Source organism: Labeo rohita, chromosome 5 (genome assembly GCF_022985175.1).
Source record: "Labeo rohita strain BAU-BD-2019 chromosome 5, IGBB_LRoh.1.0, whole genome shotgun sequence".
In the NCBI taxonomy this organism is placed as follows: domain Eukaryota; kingdom Metazoa; phylum Chordata; class Actinopteri; order Cypriniformes; family Cyprinidae; genus Labeo; species Labeo rohita.
Genome location: NC_066873.1, coordinates 9,191,101 through 9,212,354, shown reverse-complemented (window position 1 = coordinate 9,212,354; position 21,254 = coordinate 9,191,101). Strand labels below are relative to the sequence as shown.

At 35.1% G+C, this 21,254-nt stretch overlaps 1 protein-coding gene across 2 annotated transcripts in view; it reads left to right on the top strand.

Moving 5' to 3' along the window:
- fer (fer (fps/fes related) tyrosine kinase) overlaps window positions 1–16,344 on the top strand; it is a 45,299-nt gene extending 28,955 nt beyond the window's left edge. For both annotated transcript variants that reach the window (XM_051109203.1, XM_051109204.1), the window contains exons 16-19: window positions 119–242; window positions 7,741–7,895; window positions 10,834–10,956; window positions 11,440–16,344. In XM_051109203.1, coding sequence (XP_050965160.1) covers window positions 119–242; window positions 7,741–7,895; window positions 10,834–10,956; window positions 11,440–11,576 — 539 coding nt within the window. In that variant the 3' untranslated portion in view covers window positions 11,577–16,344. The remainder of the gene's footprint in view (window positions 1–118; window positions 243–7,740; window positions 7,896–10,833; window positions 10,957–11,439) is intronic.
- The last annotated feature ends 4,910 nt before the right edge of the window (window positions 16,345–21,254 follow it).

The window sequence follows — 21,254 nt, the reverse complement described above, 5'->3', positions numbered from 1 at the left end:
CAGCCATTAGCCACTGAAACCATCCTCGTTAAAAGTGTCATAAACTTGTTTGGGATGTTGGTGTCTCTTTTAATTTATGGCGTATCTGTAGCTCATTTATTTTGCCATTTTTCAACAGGCGGGGACTTTTTATCATTCTTAAGAAAGAAAAAAGAGGACCTCAAGACAAAGCAACTGGTAAAGTTTGCATTAGACGCTGCTGCTGGAATGGCATACCTGGAGCTAAAGAACTGTATACACAGGTAAGAAAAACTGAAATGTTTCAGATGTAGTAGTGATACAACTGATTATAGCAAAAATGTGTCCGATTAAAATCAAAAGAATATAAATAATATTATATACAATATTTTGTATCAACAAAACAGCCTGTTGTAAGAAATTTTTTTCATTTAGACACAGCCAATGATCATGGCTGATTATTTCCTGTCAATCAAAAGGTTGCGGAAAAGCATATCAGACAGCAACTTGCGTGAAGAAAATATTGCTTGTGTTGAATTTAGGACTGTCCAGGACAGGTTAAAGCAATAATAACCAATAATAACTTTTCTGTGAATTAAGGCCTTGAAAAGGTCTTAAATCAGAGTAGCAAGTCTTAAATTCATATGATCATGGCATTAATTTTCGTGAGGTGCTCCTAAAATTTTGACTGTGCTCCTAAATTTCTTTAAGCGTAGAGCCCTGATGGATTTATTGCATTTTGGGGAAAAAATAATCAGTTTTTATAATAAATCTTTGAAAATCAAAATCTGGATTTGGATTTTAATGTTACTATAACCTAAAGATGCTGTGTCTAAGTTTGAATCAGAAAATAGTGGTTTTCATCTTGCCACTTTCTTGGTAAAGAAAACACTTTTTTACTCAAATTAATCAAAATGGATTTATAGCGTTTTGGAACCAAACTGTTCATATGTAATGCACCTACAATCCAGTTATCACACTAAGTTTTGTTTTGTGCTTTGTTGCTTCTGATGAGAAAGAAGTGTCTGATTTCAAATTCTGTACATTTTATCACAAAATTAAAAAAAATGAATGCTGTTTTGATGCTCTTAAATGTGGTGTGACAGACATCTGTAGCACTTCAGTTCCAGCAGCAGCATGGAGCATGAATCTCTTCCACTTTAATATAAATTATAGTGCGAAATAAATGTGAGTGAACATTACAAGATATGTTGAAAGATACAGTACAACTTATCGAAGTATATCATGTCTCATAATCACTCAGTCAGTGTTTCAGCAGAGAGAAAGACATCAAATGAAACAGCTTGCAAACAGTATGTCACTTTACTTTGCATTTACCTCAGAAAGGTTATCCAGTGTTCACAGTTCATTAGTTAGCTTATAAAAACACTAGAGGGAGCCTATTTATTGTTAAAGGAGAAGTCCACTTCCAGAACAAAAATTTACAGGTAATGTACTCACCCCCTTGTCATCCAAGATGTTCATGTCTTTCTTTCTTCAGCCTTAAAGAAATTATGTTTTTTGTGGAAAACATTTCAGCATTTTTCTCCATATAATGGACTGATATGGTGCCCTGATTTTGAACTTCCAAAATGCAGTTTAAATGCGGCTTCAAACGATCCCAAATGCGGTTGTAAACGATCCCAGCCGAGGAAGAAGGGTCTTATCTAGCGAAACAATTGGTTATTTTCATTAAAATTTAAATACTTTTTAATCTCACACGCTCGTCTTGTCTTGCTCTCCCTGAACTCTGTGTATTCTGGCTCAAGACAGTTAGGGTATGTCGAAAAACTCCAATTGTATTCTCTCCCTCAACTTCAAAAATCATTTCAAAATCATCCTACATCCCAGTCTTACACAGACCCAGTCTTTGCAAAGTGAACATGCAAAGAAGATCAAACACCCTTAACAAAAAAGGTAAAACAGCGATATAGGATGATTTTGAAGTTGAGGGAAAACATGAGATGAGAGTTTTTCGGCATACCCTAACTGTCATGAACCAGAAAAAAAAATGGTTCAGGCAGAGTAAGACAAGACGAGCATTTGACATTAAAAAGTATATAAATTGTATTATTTTTATGAAAATAACCGATCGTTTTGCTAGATAAGACCCTCAACTGGGATCCACATTTAATCTGTATTTTGGAAGTTCAAACTCGGGGGATCATAGAAGTCCACTATATGGAAAAAAATCCTGAAATGTTTTCCTTAAAAAACATAATTTCTTTGCAACTGAAGAAAGAAAGACATGAACATCTTGGATGATAAGGGGTTATCTAGCGAAATGATCGGTTATTTTCATAACAATAATACAATTTATGTACTTTTTAATGGCAAAAGCTCTTCTTGTCTTGCTCTGCCTGAACCGTTTTTTTCCGGTTCATGACAGTTAGGGTATGTCGAAAAACTCCCATCTTATGTTCTCCCTCCTATATCACAGTTTTATTGAAAATAACCGATCGTTCCGCTAGATAAGACACTTCTTCCTTGGCTGGTATCGTTTACAACCGCTTATGGGATCGTTTTAAGCCACATTTAAACTACTTTTTGGAAGTTCAAAATCGGGGCACCATATCAGTCCATTATATGGAGAAAAATGCTCAAATGTTTTCCTCAAAAAACATAATTTCTTTACAACTAAAGAAAGACATGAACATCTTGGATGACAAGGGGGTGAGTACATTATATGTGAATCTTTGTTTTGGAAGCGAACTTCTCCTTTAATGGCAAGTGTAAACAGCCCAGAGTGATGAAATCAGATCAAGCTTTTTTTTTTTTTAACAACAAGAAAACTAAAAAAAAAACAAAAAAAAAACTCAACAACAAAAAACAAAGATAATGTCTTAAAATATATATCCAAATGCAACAACCTCTTTATAATCAGGAATATTTACAGCCATTTAGTGGTTAATTAATTGTATTACATTTAATATTATTTATTCCTTTCCACCCAGTAGGATAATTATCAACATGTTAGAAAAGATAACATGTGAATAGAAAATATAAAAAGTGAATAATCAAACCATTTTGGGCTGTGGGTGCTTTTGAGCTGGTGTGAGGTTATATGACATTGTGCTGTCTGTATGATTAATTATATTGCTGTTGAGGCCCAGAACATCAGAAATTAATGAAACTGTGTCATTCCAGCTGGAATCATCAAATTTTGGAAAAGTTCCCCACCTGACCTCCTCAGATTTGTCTGAAAAAAATCTATGTGATGGGTAATATGCCCAATAGATCATATACAAAATTTCAGATCTCTACTGTGCATACTTTTTTCACAAAAAATCTGTAAAAATTGATGTTTCTGTGTGATGTTTTGGCATCACAGTCTGAGTGACCATGTTCAGACTGAAATATCTCCAGAACTAGTTGTGCCAGGTCCATGAAATTTTCTGGGCTAAGAGTCCTAGTCCAGAACTGCATGAATTACAACTCACAGCATTGTTACTGAATTTACACCTGAATGCTGGCCCTCTACTTTTCTTTGAAACTATTACTTTAAGGGTTTTCAGATGTCCATAGAAACCTCAATCAACCTTCAATGTATAAGCATCAAACTTGGTAAATGGTCTGATATGTACCATGTCTTTCACATCCTTTGATATCAGACAATAGAGTCTGATTGATGTTGAGATATTAAGGCCCAAAAATGGAAAAAAACTGATTTACACCAATGTTCAGAGCAATATTTCCCATGAATGACACTAGGTGTGAACATAAAACTTGTTTTTTTGAAAGAGCATATTGTTATTGATAAAATATAAAAACATTGGGATGGGGTTTTGCCTCATTTTTCTGTAATGATTTTTTTAAAACTCAGAGTTTCGTCACTGATCCTATTGTTCAGTTTTGCTATTCAACTTGGTATGGGCATTTCAACAGAATTTATTAATGTTCCACTTATACAAAAAATACAAAATACACTTTAATAATGTATACCACCAACACAAATAAATGTGACATAACAGTTACTGAAGGTTGTTGAAAGTGTCTGAATCCACAGTTTCATTTTCTTTTATGACATAGCATCGTCCAGTGGAAGTAACTGGCACATCAATTTTCATTATGATGTGCTGGAGAGGCACCCAACAGACATCTTCCCTTTTTGGCCAAAAGTAGCCTCTAGCTGGGCCATGGGGATGCAAAAAAAGCACTTGAATGTCTTGCTCTGTGTCAGAGACGTCTCTGATGATACCAACCCACCACTGTCGGTCATACACACAAGTAACATATTGTCCTGGGCCATATCTGTGATGTGAAGGCCTTGTTCAACTGGGTCAACCTCAAAGTTGACATGGAATCCTGGTGTTCCTGATACTCGACTGACCTCAAAATTGATCATTGTTGACTGATTGACTGATTGATTGATGCTAGATCTCATACCACCTGAATATTATTATTTCTAATCAATATTGCCCTCCTTTCTCAATGAAAATGGATGTATTATTCACTGGATTGGGTGGAACATCAAGATTAGGTACTTATGTTGCATTCCATTGAATGTCGGTAGTCGGTGAATCCGAGTTAGTTCTCCCGATGTCCGTCGTAAATGCGTTCCATTGTAACAGTTGGCAAAAATATGGATGCCTATGGATAATTCCAACCGACTCGGTCTGCACTGAACTGGCCCGAGTGTGTGTTTCGGAACCCCAACTTAAGTGGCCGTTCCATTGCACTTTCCCGAGGTGGAGGTCGGATTTCCCCGAGTCCCGAGCACAATGGAATGCTGCATCATAGCATTAATTTAGGCATATGAGTTCAAAATAGCTGGTACTACAGTAGTTGTGAATGTCACACAACAATGATTTTTTAAAAAATTATTACAGAAAAATGAGGCAAAACCCCATCCCAATTTTTTTTATATTTTATCAATAAGAACATGCTCTTTCAAAAAAAAAAGTTTCATGTTCACACCTGGTGTCATTCATGGGAAATATTGCTCTGAACATTGGTGTAAATAGTTTTTTTCCATTTTTAGACCTTAATATCTCAACATCCATCAGACTCTATTGTCTGATATCAAAGGATGTGAAAGACATGGTACATATCAGACCATTTACCAAGTTTGATGCTTATACATTGAAGATTGAGATTTCTATGGACATCTGAAATCCCTTAAAGTAATAGTTTCAAAGAAAAGTAGAGGGCCAGCATTCAGGTGTAAATTCAGTAACAATGCTGTGAGTTGTAATTCATGCAGTTCTGGACTAAGACTCTTAGCCCAGAAAATTTCATGGACCTGGCACAAATAGTTCTGGAGATATTTTAGTCTGAACATGGTCACTCAGACAGTGATGCCAAAACGGGGTAAAAAACAAACTTTTTTACAGATTTTTTGTGAAAAAAGTACGCACAGTAGAGATCTGAAATTTTGTATATGATCTATTGGGCATATTACCTATCACATAGATTTTTTTTTCAGACAAATCTGAGGGGGTCAGGTGGGGACCATTTGATGATTCCAGCTGGAATTACCCAACTAAGCATGTTTCCTCAGAACAACTTCAGCGTTCTCCATATGTAAAAAGTTGTGAGGAGTTTGAACAATGCACTTTAATTTCTGTTAATTTAATAAATCACCATGGCAACACATCCAAAAAAAGCATTTGCAATTTATGTTCCTCAGTGTTTTGGCGTCACTAGTTTGGTGTAAATCTTTTGACAACAATTGGAGGAGTATATAGGAAAAGAACATTAAAAATTGAAGTGTTGCTTTGGCCACAGCCCATTTATATTTTACTACTATCCTCTTGAACCGTCCAGAACTGTGTATTATCAGCTGTGCAGCTCAAGAGTACCTTCCTGTTTCTTTATCTAAACAACTCAGCCACCCAGTACAACATAAGGACCTTGCGGCCCCTTCCTGCCCCATTTTTCTTGCTTCTTTCTAGTGGTTTCTTTTTAAACTGTGAAATGGGCTTTGGTGCATTGTGCTGTTTGAGGCTGGAGCCGGTCGGCTGAATACGCCGCTCACAATTGAGCCTCAGCTCAGAAATGAGCTCTGGGCGCTTTCACTGCCACGGCTCTTATCAGCACCCCGCTAAAATCCATTTACTATCAGACATGATCATGTTAGGGGGTGGCGGTGGTTTGAGCACCTTTCTGTCAGATCACCCCTCTCTTCTCCGTGCCCCCATACTGTCTTTTCCCATCTCATGTCAGCAAAGCAATTTTTGGGATGTGACAACCTAATATGGTTGTGTAGCTGAGGATGTCTGCTCAGCATAAATGTCAGCGAGACACACAGCGGTGGCTGTAGACTAGAATCTTAAATCACTGGTTGGGAATGGAAGAGTTTAGATAGAATCATTTTTCATATATGAGAGAGACGTTAAGAATATGATGATCGACTTTTGTAGACTTCAAGAAGTAAATAAGTAGATAGGGGCCGGTTCTTCTTAGATTTGAATTTTGAATGTTGTGATATGGAAATGTGTTGTTGATAGTGCTATATAGTTGAGGTCAAAAGTTTGCATCACTCTCTCAGAATCATTAAAAATGTTAATTACCAAAATAAGAGGGATCATACAAAAAGCATTGTTATTGTTTTAGTACTGACCTGAATAAGATGTTTCACATAAAAAATGTTTACATATAGTTCACAAGAGAAAATAGTTGAATTTATAAAAATGACCCTGATCAAAATTTCAGATGATCAGAATTTATTTTTTTGTTTAATGATAGTTGTTCATGAGTCCCTTGTTTGTCCTAAACAGTTAAACTGCCTGCTGTTCTTCAGAAAAATCCTTCCTTCAGAAGGTCCCACAAATTCTGTTTTTTTTTAGCATTTTTGTGTATTTGAACCCTTTCCAGCAATGACTGTATGATTTTGAGATCCGTTTTTCACACTGAAGAAAAATAAGTTAAATTTACCCTGATCTTCAAATTCAAAAAGTTTTCACCCCCCGGCTCTTAATGCATCGTGTTTCCTTCTGGGAGCATCAGTGAGAGTTTGAACCTTCTGTAATAGTTGCATATGAGTCTCTCAGTTGTCCTCAGTGTGAAAAGATGGGTGTCAAAATGATACAGTCATTGTTGGAAAGGGTTCAAATACACAAAAATGCTGGAAAACCAAAGAATTTGTGGGACCTGAAGGATTTTCCTTAAGAACAGCGGCCAGTTTAACTGTTCAGGACAAACAAGAGACTCATGAACAACTATCACTAAACAAAAAAACACAGCTGTGGATCATTCAGGTAACAACACAGTATTAAGAATCAAGGGGATGTTAACTTTTGATTTTTATAAATTCAGCTATTATTTTCTCTTGTGGACTATATAAAAAATGACATGCATTTTGTATGATCCCTCTTATTTTGGTAAAATAATTAACATTTTTAATGGTTCTGAAAGAGGGATGCAAACTTTTGACCTTAATTGTACAGTAACTGGTTCCAAGCTAATCCATTCCCAGACAGTACAGGGCTGCAAGACACTCTTGTACTCTGAAGTTTTGTAAAACAGTTAAACATGTCAAGACTTGGATATTCTTGACAGCAGAAGGTTGATGATCCTGTCTTGGCTGCTGCAGCTCTCACTGGGCACTTTTTGCAGACTGGGGGTGTTCATAAGTGTAATCACAGGATAATTGTGGGTCTAGACTGCTTGCTCCAGCTCCTGGCAATCATTTTGTTGGCAGAAGTTGACTTTTCTCGCCTTCTGATTTGAATCCAGTTTAGACCAATTATCCCATAGATGTCCAATCACAGTCATGATTGTGTCTTGCACGTGTTTCATTGTTTATGAGGTGACATTACAGTGTTTCTCGAAACCTTGCAGAGATCTGGCTGCTCGCAACTGCCTTGTGGGAGAGAACAATGTGCTGAAGATCAGTGATTTTGGGATGTCCCGCCAGGAGGACAATGGCATCTACTCCTCATCAGGACTGAAACAGATCCCAATCAAGTGGACTGCACCAGAAGCACTGAACTATGGTAAGCACTCACGCTGTCTGTGCTGCTGTTAGATAAAGTGACTTCTACCAATTAAAGGGATAGTTCACCCAAAACTGAACATTCATTCATTCATCTTCGGAACACAAATTACGGTATTTTTGATGAAATCCAAGAGCTTTATGACCCTGCATAGACAGAAACGCAACTACCACATTCAAGGCCCAGAAAGATAATAAGGACATCGTTAAAATAGTCCATGTGACATTAGTGGTTCAACCGTAATGTTATGAAGCTACGAGAATACTTTGTGTGCAACTTTATTCAACAATTCCTCTCTTCCATGTCAGTTTTCGATGTGCATTCACAAGAGTACCACAACGCATATGTGTGGTTATGCTGACGCAAGAGCTGATTTTCTGACATAGAATGTCTCTCTTAGTTTATCGTCTGCATATTCTGGTTCTTATAGTAAGTAATTGCAAGCCATCCTCTCTGTCAAAATCTTCAGATATGTTTACGAAAACTGTTTTATGTACAGAATATGTCTTCCTCTGCTTGTAAACAAGACCCTTTTGGTTCTACATCGGTGCGTCATGGTACTGTAGTGAACACGAATCGAAGACTGACATGAAAGAGAAGAATTGTTGAATAAAGTTATTTTTGTTTTCTTTGCACACAGAAAGTAGCTTTATAACATTACGTTGAATCACTGATGTCACATGGACTATTTTAATGATGTCCTTACTACCTTTCTGGGCCTTGAACATGTCTATGCAGTGTCAGAAAGCTTTCAAATTTCATTAAAAATACCTTTTGTGTTCCGAAGATGAATAAAGGTCTTACGGAATTGGAACGACATAAGGTTGAGTAATTAATGACAGAATTAGCATTTCTGGGTGAACTAACCCTTTAATGAAGTGATCCTGTTTACATGTATAATAGGAGTGAATTGATTGATATTGATATTAGAATTTAGTTTTTCATATCGTTACAGTTCTTAAGCAGATAGTTCATCCAAAAATGAAAATTCTGTCATCAATTATTAGCTCTCGAGTTGTTCCAAATCTGTAAAAGTGTCTTTGTTCTATTGAACACAACAGACGATATTTTAAAGAGTGTGGGTAACCAAATAGCTGCTGGTCTCCATTGACTTCTACAGTAAAAAAACAAAAACAAAAAGTACAGTGGAAGTCAATGTGGACCAGAAACCCACTTTGGTTACCCACATTCTTCAAAACATCATCTTTTATGTTCAACAGAAGAAAGAAACTTTGGAACAACGCTAGGGTTAATAATTGATAATAGAATTTTTATTTTTGTAAACTGTAACCTACAAATGTAGCTGTTCTAGGGTCAAAAATTGACTGATTCTGTGATCCGGTCAGAGCGAGTCTTCATGTCTGACTCAAAATGTGCTAAGAACCAGGAGATCCTGTGAGCTTGAGAGTGTATGCAGCTTTTGGCATTAAAAGTAGGCTACTAATGCTGATTTATAATATTATACCTTGAGGTTATCTATAAGCTAGTGCGCTCCAAAACAATAACAAAATTCGCATTTAGAAGTTATAAGCTTTCAAAACATACAGTCTCTAACTTCAGCCAATATGGATCAACGATTTTGATGACATCACCCTGCACTTCAGCTTCTCATCAAACTTTCTGTCCAATCAAATGCTCTTCTATTCCGAAGCATCCCACACTATAAATAGATGCTGAGGCTGCGGAAATCGGTCACTTGTTACCGGAGTTAGTATTTTCTGTATGGCGAATGACACGTACTGCACTATATAGGAGGTAGGGATTGATTCAGACGGTGTAAATATGCTTTCCATTGGGGCAAAAGAAGTCTGGTTTCCAGCTATTGTCATGCGCACGAGTCAGCACAGACCACAGAATGTATCAGACTCGTATGAATTCTACACAGAATGCTATATTTAATAACTTAGGAAGAAGAAATGGTTAGACAAAGAGCACTGACGAGTAAAAGGGGTAATCTATTAAACTGTGGCTGTCAAAAGCTGTCAAATGCGGCTTTACCGAGCTCAACGACTCTGGCCCAAGCTGTGTTATAAGCGAAATGCTATTGGCTATTTAAAAATGGGACGGGACTGCTTGATATGTCCCGCTCTGTCTTTTTGTTTCATCGTCAACACAAAGAATAACGCTGCACATTTCAGAGCACTTCAGTGGACCTTTAAATCACTACTGTCAGTTATTTAAGAACTAAGTCTACTGTAAAAGGGAAAGCTGGTTTTACTAAATGCTTGAATGTGGACATTTGCGTATCACAGACTGCACATGATACTGCTTCAGGTAAAACATGAATAATAACGTTAAAATAGTACAAATTAATGGCCATGTATCTTCCCTGCTGCTATAGCAGTCTGTTTTTATATTGTATGTTTATACTACATTTACACACAGTTGTCTTAAAGGAGAAGTCCACTTCCAGAACAACAGTTCAGATAATGTACTCACCCCCTTGTCATCTTTCTTTCTTTCTTCAGTCGTAAAGAAATTGTGTTTTTTGAGGAAAACATTTCAGCATTTTTCTCTATATAATGGACTGATATGGTGCCCCGATTTTGAACTTCCAAAATGCAGTTTAAATGCGGCTTCAAACGATCCCAAATGCGGATGTAAACGATCCCAGCCGAGGAAGAAGGGTCTTATTTAGCAAAACGATCGGTTATTTTCATTTAAAAAATACAATTTAAATACTTTTTAACCTCAAACGCTTGTCTTGTCTTACTGTGCCTGAACTCTGTGTATTCTGGTTCAAGACAGTTAGGGTATGTCAAAAAACTCCAATCATATTTTATCCCTCAACTTCAAAAATCAGATGAAGTACTTTTGTACTTGTACCTTAAGTAATTTTTTTTACGGTATCTGTGCTTTTAATCAAGTACTTGATTTGTGTTCTTCGTCCTGTTATGTTGGATCCAGACTGATGTTTGACATGTTGTTTAAATCCCAGGGAGATACAGCTCAGAGAGTGACGTGTGGAGTTATGGGATCCTTCTGTGGGAAACATTCAGTCTAGGAGTATGTCCTTATCCAGGCATGACCAACCAGCAAGCTCGAGAACAGGTTGAAAAAGGTACAAAACAAACTCCATTTGTAGTGAATAAACCAGAGACAGTTTATGTGATTACTTAAATTAATTAATTCAATGATTGAATTTAAGTTTTTTAAATTTATTTTATTTTATTACTTTTGCATTCTATATGATCATATGTAGTTTTTTTAATCTATTAATATTATTGTTGTTATAATTAAATTTTTATTAATTAATTGTATAATGCATTTATTATTATTAATAAAATAAAATTAAATTAAATATAAAAATAAATATAAAAGTGCAACAGCTGTTGAGTTTAAAAGGTTTATCATGCTTGAGTTATTGCACATATGTTTTGCTTTAAAAACACAGTATGTACTACACAATGTGCAGCACCCTAGTGCTATGTTTTGACATAACCTGCAATCTCTGTTGGCCTTGTAATAATCTTGACAACATTTCCACGGTCAGTTATTGATTTGTAATCATCCCTGACAGAAAGTTTGTTTGTGTACAATGTAGGTTACAGAATGTCCTGCCCGCAGAAGTGTCCAGACGAGGTGTACAGGATCATGCAGAGATGTTGGGAGTACAAGCCTGAGAATCGACCCAAATTTGTCGACATTCAGAAAGAACTGGCGGCTGTTAAGAAAAAATAGCCTTTAATGAGGAAATGGCTGGAAGGCCGTACTCATACTTCACATCCAGGTGATCCCTAATCTGCAGAGAGAAACACAACGAATGTTTCGCCCTCGAAATTACATGCTATTATTGTACTAAAGAGTACTCCGTCACATAATCACTGTGTGAACTGCCTATGCACCAGCTGTTTTGAGCCATTAGCATGGAGAGAGGTCTCAGCTTTGCTCTGATGTCAAAATTATGCAGATTTTCCCTTTTTTTTTTTTTTTTTTTCATTGTAACTGAGCAACAGTTAAGCTACGACAGACAGAACGTAAGATGTATTAGGTGTATTCAGTATGCCATTGAGTATTCCTATGTACACACCAGTGAAACAAGGGGGTGGTTCACCCAAAAATTTAATTTGGTCATCATTTGCTCACCCTTACGTCATTCCAAACCAGCATGACCTTTTTTTCTTCTGTGAAACACAAAAACAGTGTTTTTGTCCAATTAGTGTCTTAATTTACTTTTGTTATATGGACAAAACAGTTGAAACTTTCTTCAAAATATCTTCTTTTGTGTTCCACAGAGGAAAGAAAAAGCTAGGAATTACATGAGGGTGAGCAAATGATGACAGAATTTCATTTTCGGGGAGGTACCCCTTTACAATATGGAGATGAATGTGTGAAATGGACTGTTTGTCCACCCAATAACACAATATCGCTTTTTTTTTTTTTTTTAAATCCTAAAACTGAACGGTTCTGGGAGTTTTATAGTCAAGCCATTTTATGTCATTTTTATGTTACTGGAGTCACAAGACCTTTTGTGGAAAAAAACATACAGATGTTTGTCAGTCACACAAAATAACATAATATGTCACATCCTTAAGACTTTCATCGAGTGACATTCCAGGGTTTCAGCACTCATCAAGCAATGAGACCAAATGCATAGATTTACCTAAGTGCAATTTATGATCACAAAAATAGTATACTACAGTCAGGTGGCCTTAATGTAAAACTGAGCAATTCTGCCAGGCTGCTTGAGACCATTTGAATGACATGGACACTGCATCAATCTACAGTTTACAGCCTTCAGATTTCTTCCAGATCTCCAAATACTTCAACCTCTCACCTCTTCATGTTTAAAGCGATAGTTCAGACTTTAAGGAAAAAAAAGGTCAGCTGTCATTATTTACTCACCTTCATGCCTTTGCAATGCTTTATGATTTTCATTTCTTCCGTAGCAAACGAAAGAAGAAATTTACTATGTTCATACTGCTCTTTTCCATACTTTAAAAGAAAATGGTGAGCCCTTAAGCTTCAAAAAGCACCAGAAATGTATCGTAGTAGTGCTGTATATAATTCTTTCAGTATATTTGAAATCTTCTGAGGACACAAGTTGCTGTTCACTGAAAATCTTTCGCTTCATTGTAGCTCTCACTTCTTGTTTATGGTTTGTACATATTTAGTTATGTGCGACAAAATATTTAATCCAAGTGATGCCAAAATGCTGTTTTCACGTTACAAGCAAATATGATGCAACAAGTTTAAAGGGATAGTTCACCCAAATATTAAAATTGTCACTTACTCACGTCATTCCAAACCTGTAAGACCTTTGTTAGCTTCAGAACACAAATTAAGATATTTTTGATGAAATCTGAGAGCTTTCTGACCCTGCATAGACAGTAACATAACTGACACATTCAAGGCCTAGAAAGGTAGTAAGGATATCTTAAAAGGAGTAGTTCACTTCCAGAACAAAAATTTACAGATAATGTACTCACCCCGTTGTCATCTAAGATGTTCATGTCTTTCTTTCTTCAGTCGTGAAGAAATTGTTTTTTGAGGAAAACATTTCAGGATTTTTCTCCATATATTGGACCATATTTGAACTTCCAAAATGCATTTTAAATGCAGCTTCAAAGGGCTCTAAAATGGTCGCAGCCGAGGAATAAGAGTCTTGTCTAGCGAAATGATCGGCCATTTTCTAAAAAAAACATGAAATTTATATACTTTTTAACCTCAAATGCTCATCTTGTCTAGCTCTGTGATGCGCATGCGTACTCTGTGTCAATACGGTTAGGGTAGGTCAAAAAACTCCCATCTCATTTTCTTCTCCAACTTTTAAAATCGCCCTACATCACTGCAGAAGTACCGACCTAGTTTTTACAAAGTGAACATGGAAAGGTCAAACGCCAAAAAAAGTTAAAACAGCGATGTAGGACGATTTTGAAGGTGGAGGAGAAAATGAGATGGGAATGTTTCAACATACCCTAACTGTCTTGAAAGGGACTGCACAGGGTAGAGCTAGAAAAGACGATTACAGAAGAGCATTTGAGGTTTAAAAATATATGCATTTTTTTTCTTTAGAAAATGACCGTTTTCTAGATGAGACCCTTATTCCTCAGCTGGGATCGTTTAGAGTCCTTTGAAGCTGCATTTAAAATGCATTTTGGAAAGTTCAAACTCGCAGACACCGTAGAAGTCCACTATATGGAGATAATTCCTGAAATGTTATCCTCAAAAAAACAATTTCTTAACTGTTAAAGAAAAAGAAAGACATGAACATCTTGGATGACAACAGGGTACATTATCTGGACATTTTTGTCTGGAAGTAAATTACGCTTTTAAAATAGTCCATGTGACATCAGTTGTGTTGGATTTCATCAAAAATATCTTAATTTGTGTTCTGAAGATGAACAAAAGTCTTACGGGTTTGGAACTAATGACAGAATTTTCATTTTTGGGTGAAGTAACTCTTTAAATATGTGTAAGCACCAATGAGGGAATGATTTTCAGTGAATAACAACCTAAATTTTAGTTCATTCTGTCACGCAAAGCTACACAGAAAGTTGGGTTCAGACTACTTTTCGGATACTTTCATGGTACTTTTTTTGCAGCTTGACAGTCCCGGTTCTCGAGAACTTTCATTGTATGGAAAAGAGCAGCTTGTCTTCAAAACACCTTCTTGGAACAAAGAAAATCATATTTTGAACAGATGACTAGATAATGACAGAGTTTTTCAGTGAACTATTTCTTTGCATTTACAATGTTGCCATGTAGCATATTAGACGACACCAAAAGCTCTTTCCAAAACTGACTGTGTTTTGTCCTGTTGGGGGATTTTATTTTTTTGTTTTTGGTAGCCAACAACCAAAGCCAGTCACAAGCATGTTTATTTGTATCTATGCCATTGTCTTGAATTGTGATGTTCTTATTCTTGTGCTGTTTGTGCTATTTTACCATCAGGTTTTCTCATGCAAACAACCCTTGAGTCCTAATAGATGCATTTACAGTACCTACATGAGTATTACAGGTTTGGTTAGACAATGATGTTTTGTATTAAGACTATCCCAGGATGTTTCCTACCATTTTTGTCATGTGCCATTTTTTTTTTTCCTTCATACTTATGTACTCAAGCTCCACAGGAGAATCTGTGCGGGCCGTACTAGCAGCAACTTGTTCCCGAGTCACATAAATTTGTCGTTCCATTTCCACAAAAATGGAATAGTGGTTTCTTCAAGGTTTACTCTATAAAAGCATTCCTTTTGTATTTTGTAAATACTTTTTTTTGTAGATTCAGTAATGTAATTTTGTAGGTGTTTGTTGTTTTTTCACTGCAAAACTAATGATATTAGAATGTGGATGTCTGTCAGGAATATGTGTCAACTTTCAGCTGTAATAGTAGTGATGAAGACCCAGAATCAGTACTGCTCTAATATTTGCACATTTGGAATATGTAAAGAGGGTCCCATAGCATTGACTGGGCTTCTTTCTAGATCTTTTGCAAGATCTTTTTTTTTTTTTTTTTTTCCTCGTCACATTGTTGCCATCACTAACATAGCCAAAAGTCAATGGAGTTTGACATGCAATAAAATGCATGTGCCAATCATGCACAACTGGTGACAATTTACACATAGAGCTACTGTATAATACAGTTTGGATTCGTATCCTTGCATGATTCACCAGTGGGTTCAGATAAATTTATTATAAGTTAAGAAGCTGAACTTAGATTGATTAAACTACTGGTGAGAGCCTTTTTTTTTTTTTTTTTTTTTTGCCTTTTTTAACGTCAAAGCAATTATCCCTATAGTGTGTTGTTTGAAATACTGTAATATTATTCTAGCATTTTAATCTTGCTTTTTTTTGTACCGTTCACTATAATTCCTACTGTCAGTGTATTAAAGCAAACGCCAGTATTGTGTCTCACATTATAAATTTGTGTTATTCAGAGATGTAAGATTCCCTTTCCCATGTCTGACTTGCACATAGTGTTCATGTAAACTTCCATCAGAAAAATGGCTTGTGTTTAAGCAGGGATACTCTAATAAATCATTCATAACTTGAGCGCATTTTTAAAGTACTTAACAATAGAAGTAGTTTCTGTTGTCATTCAGATTGGCAATTCTTCCTTCCCTGTGCTGGACTATTTATTCTGTGATGGAAACATTTTATGTATTGATTGCACTTTTGGCCTTTTTATGCTTTAAAATGATCCCCTAATATAAAATGAAATGATCAAAACCGTCTTGAATTGATCTATGAACAAACATAGCAAAAGCAACACTGGACGTTTAGTTTTCAAACTAATGCTTTTAGAGTTTTTTTTCACCCCTGCCAGCTGAAAGAGGAAATATGAAAAGATAAATGGTTGACATTTAGACGGTTGATTCCTTGTTTTCCATGTAGTTTTCTTTCATCTGTCTCTGTTTGCTCGTAACACCTCTCTGATGGACATTCAACTATAACAATGTCTGCTCATTGTTTATATTGTACACTTGCAATAAAAATTTGGAGTCTTTGAGTCTGCTGCTTGAAATTATTAAAAGTGAGCATTGAATGGCTCAACTGAATGAAATACAGTATCCCCCTTATTTTTCAATGGCAAAATAAGCCGTTTTCTGGTAATGTGTTAGACTTCCGGTTCATAAGCCACCGTAGGGAAATAACGAGAAGAAAAACGAAATGCAGTAAACAGTAAAACTGTTTGCACTACAAACGATTGTGTTTAGAATTAAGATAATACATTAAAATAATATGGTAAGACACACCAATTTGCAATATTAAGTAGCAAAACAACCTATTTTATACAGCTAAAAACAGCTGGAAACGGATGACACCGGAAACCAGACACATTACAAATATTACAAATGGCCAAACTAAGATAGATACTTTGAAAAGCTATGTGCTCGACTATGCGCTTACAAAAACGAAGTATATTTTGGGCTTTAAATCGAAGTACTTAATCTTCTGAAGGTCAAACTTCATATTATTATTTAGCTATCTATTTTTCTATGGCATTTTAGTGACACGTTAAAAAAAAAAAAATCTAAGATTACAAGATTAAAGTTGTAGTATTTTGAGAATAAAGTCAAAATGTTTTGAGAATAAAGCTGAAACTTTGAGTCGAAGTTACGAGAATTAAATTGTTCTAATATTTTGAGAGTACAGCTTGCGCATGCAAATGGCCCGGATTGGGAGCACCATGATAAATTGCCAGGCCACTGGAACTTATTTGAATATATTAGCAGAAATCATACCATGTTACACACTCAGGGACAGTATGCTTGGAATTAACATTTCACGTCTTCAGTTGCATTCATTATGCCTGTAAATTGTGCACCAGCCACCCAATAATAGCAATAAGATTTGTGCTTTTGGTACTTTTAATATAAAAAAAGTCTCAGCTTTCAAAATCAGTCAGTTCTATAGCAAAATACAAACAATGTGTCTTGCAATAATGTGTTTTCAAGATCTTTAATGTGGCGGGACAGATCGCTGTATTCATGTAATTACATTGTCTTTTCGAATACAATGAGACATTCGTTTTATTAAATTGTACTGTTTTCTTTGTGAAAATCTCACCACCTACTCCAAAAACATGTTCATTCAAATCTTTCATTTCTCAAATGTATTTAATTAAAAACAACAATAAAACGTTCTAAAGGTTAATTAGTTATATTGTTAAAAGTTTAAAAAAAGTTTTTTTAAAAAAAAGTTGCTCAGGGTTATAAGTTATTGTTGTCTTTTCTGAGGTACACAGTAGTCAACATTTGAAGTGGATCAAAAAAGTTAATTAAAGATTGTAAAAGACAAAAATGGGTATTGTTTTGGTTATTTTGGACAACTTTGATGAATGGTTTTGATCCACTTCAAATGCTGACTACTGTATAAGTGACTATTTACAAACTTTTTATTCATGGTATAACACAGTAAACAAATGGAAATAATACTTAACATCCTCCATTCATTATTTGTAGCGTGCCAGCATAATAAAAATAATAACTGCAATAATTGTGCTTCGTTGCTTTTAACATAACACTATTTCTTTCATAACATTCTATTTTTTCTCTTTATTTCAAGTTTATAGCACAAAATAAATCTGAAGGAAATTTGGACTTTTTTCTCATAATTTCACTTTATTCTTGAAGTATTACAACTTTTTTACTTTTTAACTTGCCACTAAACCCTGTTACTGAGATTTGAGAAACATTTTGAGCACATTTGAAAACATTTATTTTCTAGCTGTCTTAAGAAATGTCATTTTCTAGCAATAATACGGTAACAGTTTACAATATGGTTCATTAGTTAACTACATCAGTTAACATGAAAGAAGAATAAACAATACTTCTACAGCATTTATTAATCTTAATGTTAATTTCAGCATTTACTAATAAATTATTAAAATCACCTGTGTTTGTTAACATTAGTTAATGAACCGTGAACTAACAAACAATGAACGACACTAACAAAGATTAATAAATAGTGTAATAAATGTATTGTTAGATAATAGTTAGTTAATATTAATATTAACAAATAACACCTCATTGTAAAGTGTTACCAATAATACAATAATAATGAACAAAAATATTAAAAGAAACACAGTGGAATGGTTAACCAACTCAAAGCTAATTTGGTTGTAAGCTGGAAGCTTGGTTTATAGATGAATTAAAATTAATTAACAAAAGATAATACTTTTTATAACTAAATCTCATAAATTAAAAAAGGTAACATTTTACGATAAGGTTTCGTTAATTAATGTTAGTCAATGTATTAACTAACATAAACAAACAATTAATACATTACAGTGTTTATTAATCTTTGTAAACGTTAGTTAACAAAAATACAGTTGTTCATAGTTAATCTAGTTCACAGTCCATTAACTAATGACAAACACAACTTTTGATTTTAATGAATTAGTAAATACTGAAATTAATATTAACTAAGATTAATAAATGCTGTAGAAGTATTGTTTATTCTTAGTCCATGTTAACTAAAGTCGTTAACTAATGTTAACTAATATAAGTGCTACCACTAAAAATATTTGTAAAATCCTTTTTTTTCTTGTGATAACTGATGACAGAGTTGAATGGTTGAGCTTGGTGAGTAACACTAATTTATAAAAACAAATTAAGGAAATTAAATTAGATTACTGATGTCACTTTAAATGCGTCTCAACTGTATCAAATGTTGTATTACTTTAGTGGAAATCATGCAATTGTACAAAAAAAAAAAAGTCCTACATTTTTGTCTAAAATTAAGTGAATAGTCATGGTGGTAGATACACATAACTACACAAATAATATAGGTATAGTTTATCCAACAGCTTCCTGTCTTTTACATTGGGTCTCATTCACTAACTCTGAGTATGCACAATTGTGTGCATAAAATTTGCACATGAATGCTGCCACAAATTCATCAATAACTTTTACAAACAGATATATTCTAAACGTCCAACAAATCAGATGAAATTACATGCACACACAAACACACAAAAACGTGTTAAACGTTGACAAATACAAGCCTGTAAATGTAATGTTGTGTAGGAACATTAGAACAAGGTTAAGAGCAAATTCATGTCCGTACATGAACTAGGCGGAAATCTTTCGTGAGAAGTTCTCCTGTGCACATAAATATGAATAATCCGCATAATTCTTAGTGAATAAGACCCACTGTGTTTTATTATTAAACTGGGACACCAATTGACACCCTATTTGTGGAAAGTGCCTACAGCTGTTCAGCACTTCCATCTCACTGATCATTCAGCCAGTGAAATCTGCTGGAAGGTTTATATCAGAGGTTGCGCTAGACTTTAACATTGTCCGTCATTTAGACGGGCAGGGTCGTAAAAATTCTGTCATAATCTATTATATTTTAATTAGATTAAAACATTTAATTGCTTTTATTTTTGTTCACATTTTCATTTCTAATCATAAACCTACAGGACGACAGCGCAGTGTTTAAAAACAACAAAATATGCTAAATATGCTGGGTAAAGAAAAAAATAATAATTTTCTCGATTTTAATAGATTCTGATTTTAAGGAACCTAAATGGATTGTTAAATCACAATCCATATTTTGGTCTGTGCTGTTTTCAGTTGATGAATGAACAGTAGTGCGTCTTCCTTCCGATAAATAGCAATAGGCTAGGCTTTGAGTTACTTTTGATATAAAACAAAGTCTCAGATTTCCAATTCTGTCTATTTCATAAGGAAAATTCAAGTAATAAATACCGTTTTGGCACTCTTTAATGTGGCGTGATAGATCGTTGATCGTTTTGTGTACTCGTCTGTGCCTAATCAAACGCATAGGAAAACATTTGTGACAGTTTCGTTTTTGTTCTGGAGCGCACTCGCCACCAACGGGACAGGGGTGGGAATTGACCATATGCACGGAGCGTTCTTTAGAACTTCCGCAAAATGATAAGCCAGCTGGCAAACTTCCGGTGAATCTCATTTCATGTGCTATATATAAGTGGAGACTCTTGAGACTCCTCTCCTGCCTCGTTCTTATCAGAAACTGAGGAAAGTAATAACTGCAACATGGTAAATAATGATAGCAGAATAATGATAGCAGAATGAAATCCCAGAAGAGTACCAGGGTTGCCAACTCTCACGCATTTGGCGTGAGACACACGCTTTCAGGCTCTGTCTCACGATCTTACTCTACCCATGTAAATCTCACGCCAAACTGGCAACCTTGCTTGCGATTTTAAACAAAGTCAGCTTTCAAAAGTTGTACGTTTTAATACTAAATTCAAACGATAAATACCGTTTTGGCGCACTTAATGTGATGTAAATCGTAAAATGTAACGCTTTTAACGCCAGAGCCATTGTAAAACAGAGCTGCGACAAGCTTTGATCTCGCCGGCGTCGCCGCCACGTGGTCACGTGATTCACGGAGCTCCGCAAACAAACCAGCGTTAACAGTATATTTGAATGTGTTTAAGTAGGATAGAAAAGACGGCTTCAATATACAGGTATGTGCAGCAATTTTTGGTAAACATTACTGCGTATTATGCATTGATTTTTACGTCGATGACAGTATAATTACAGTATAATTTTATCCTGGAGAGTGATGGAGAAGCAACCGTTTGTTGCCTCTCCAAATTAAACATGGTTTTATTACAAATAAAACAAACAAACAAACAAGCCATGGTTACTATAGTTAAACCATGGTAACCACAAATTACCCATGGTCTTGCTACATTAACCATAGTTTAACCATGGTATTTGTAGTAAACTATGGTTATACAAATGGTAATCAATGCACCAAAAAAACATGGTTACTAAACTTTTACTATTATAAAACCATGGCTAAATTTTCATAAGGGTTACCCTCAGGTATTGCTTACTTATAATGTGACCATGCATGTTCTATATTTTAGTTTTTGATAATATTCATTTAATATTTTTATATATAATGTGTGTGTGT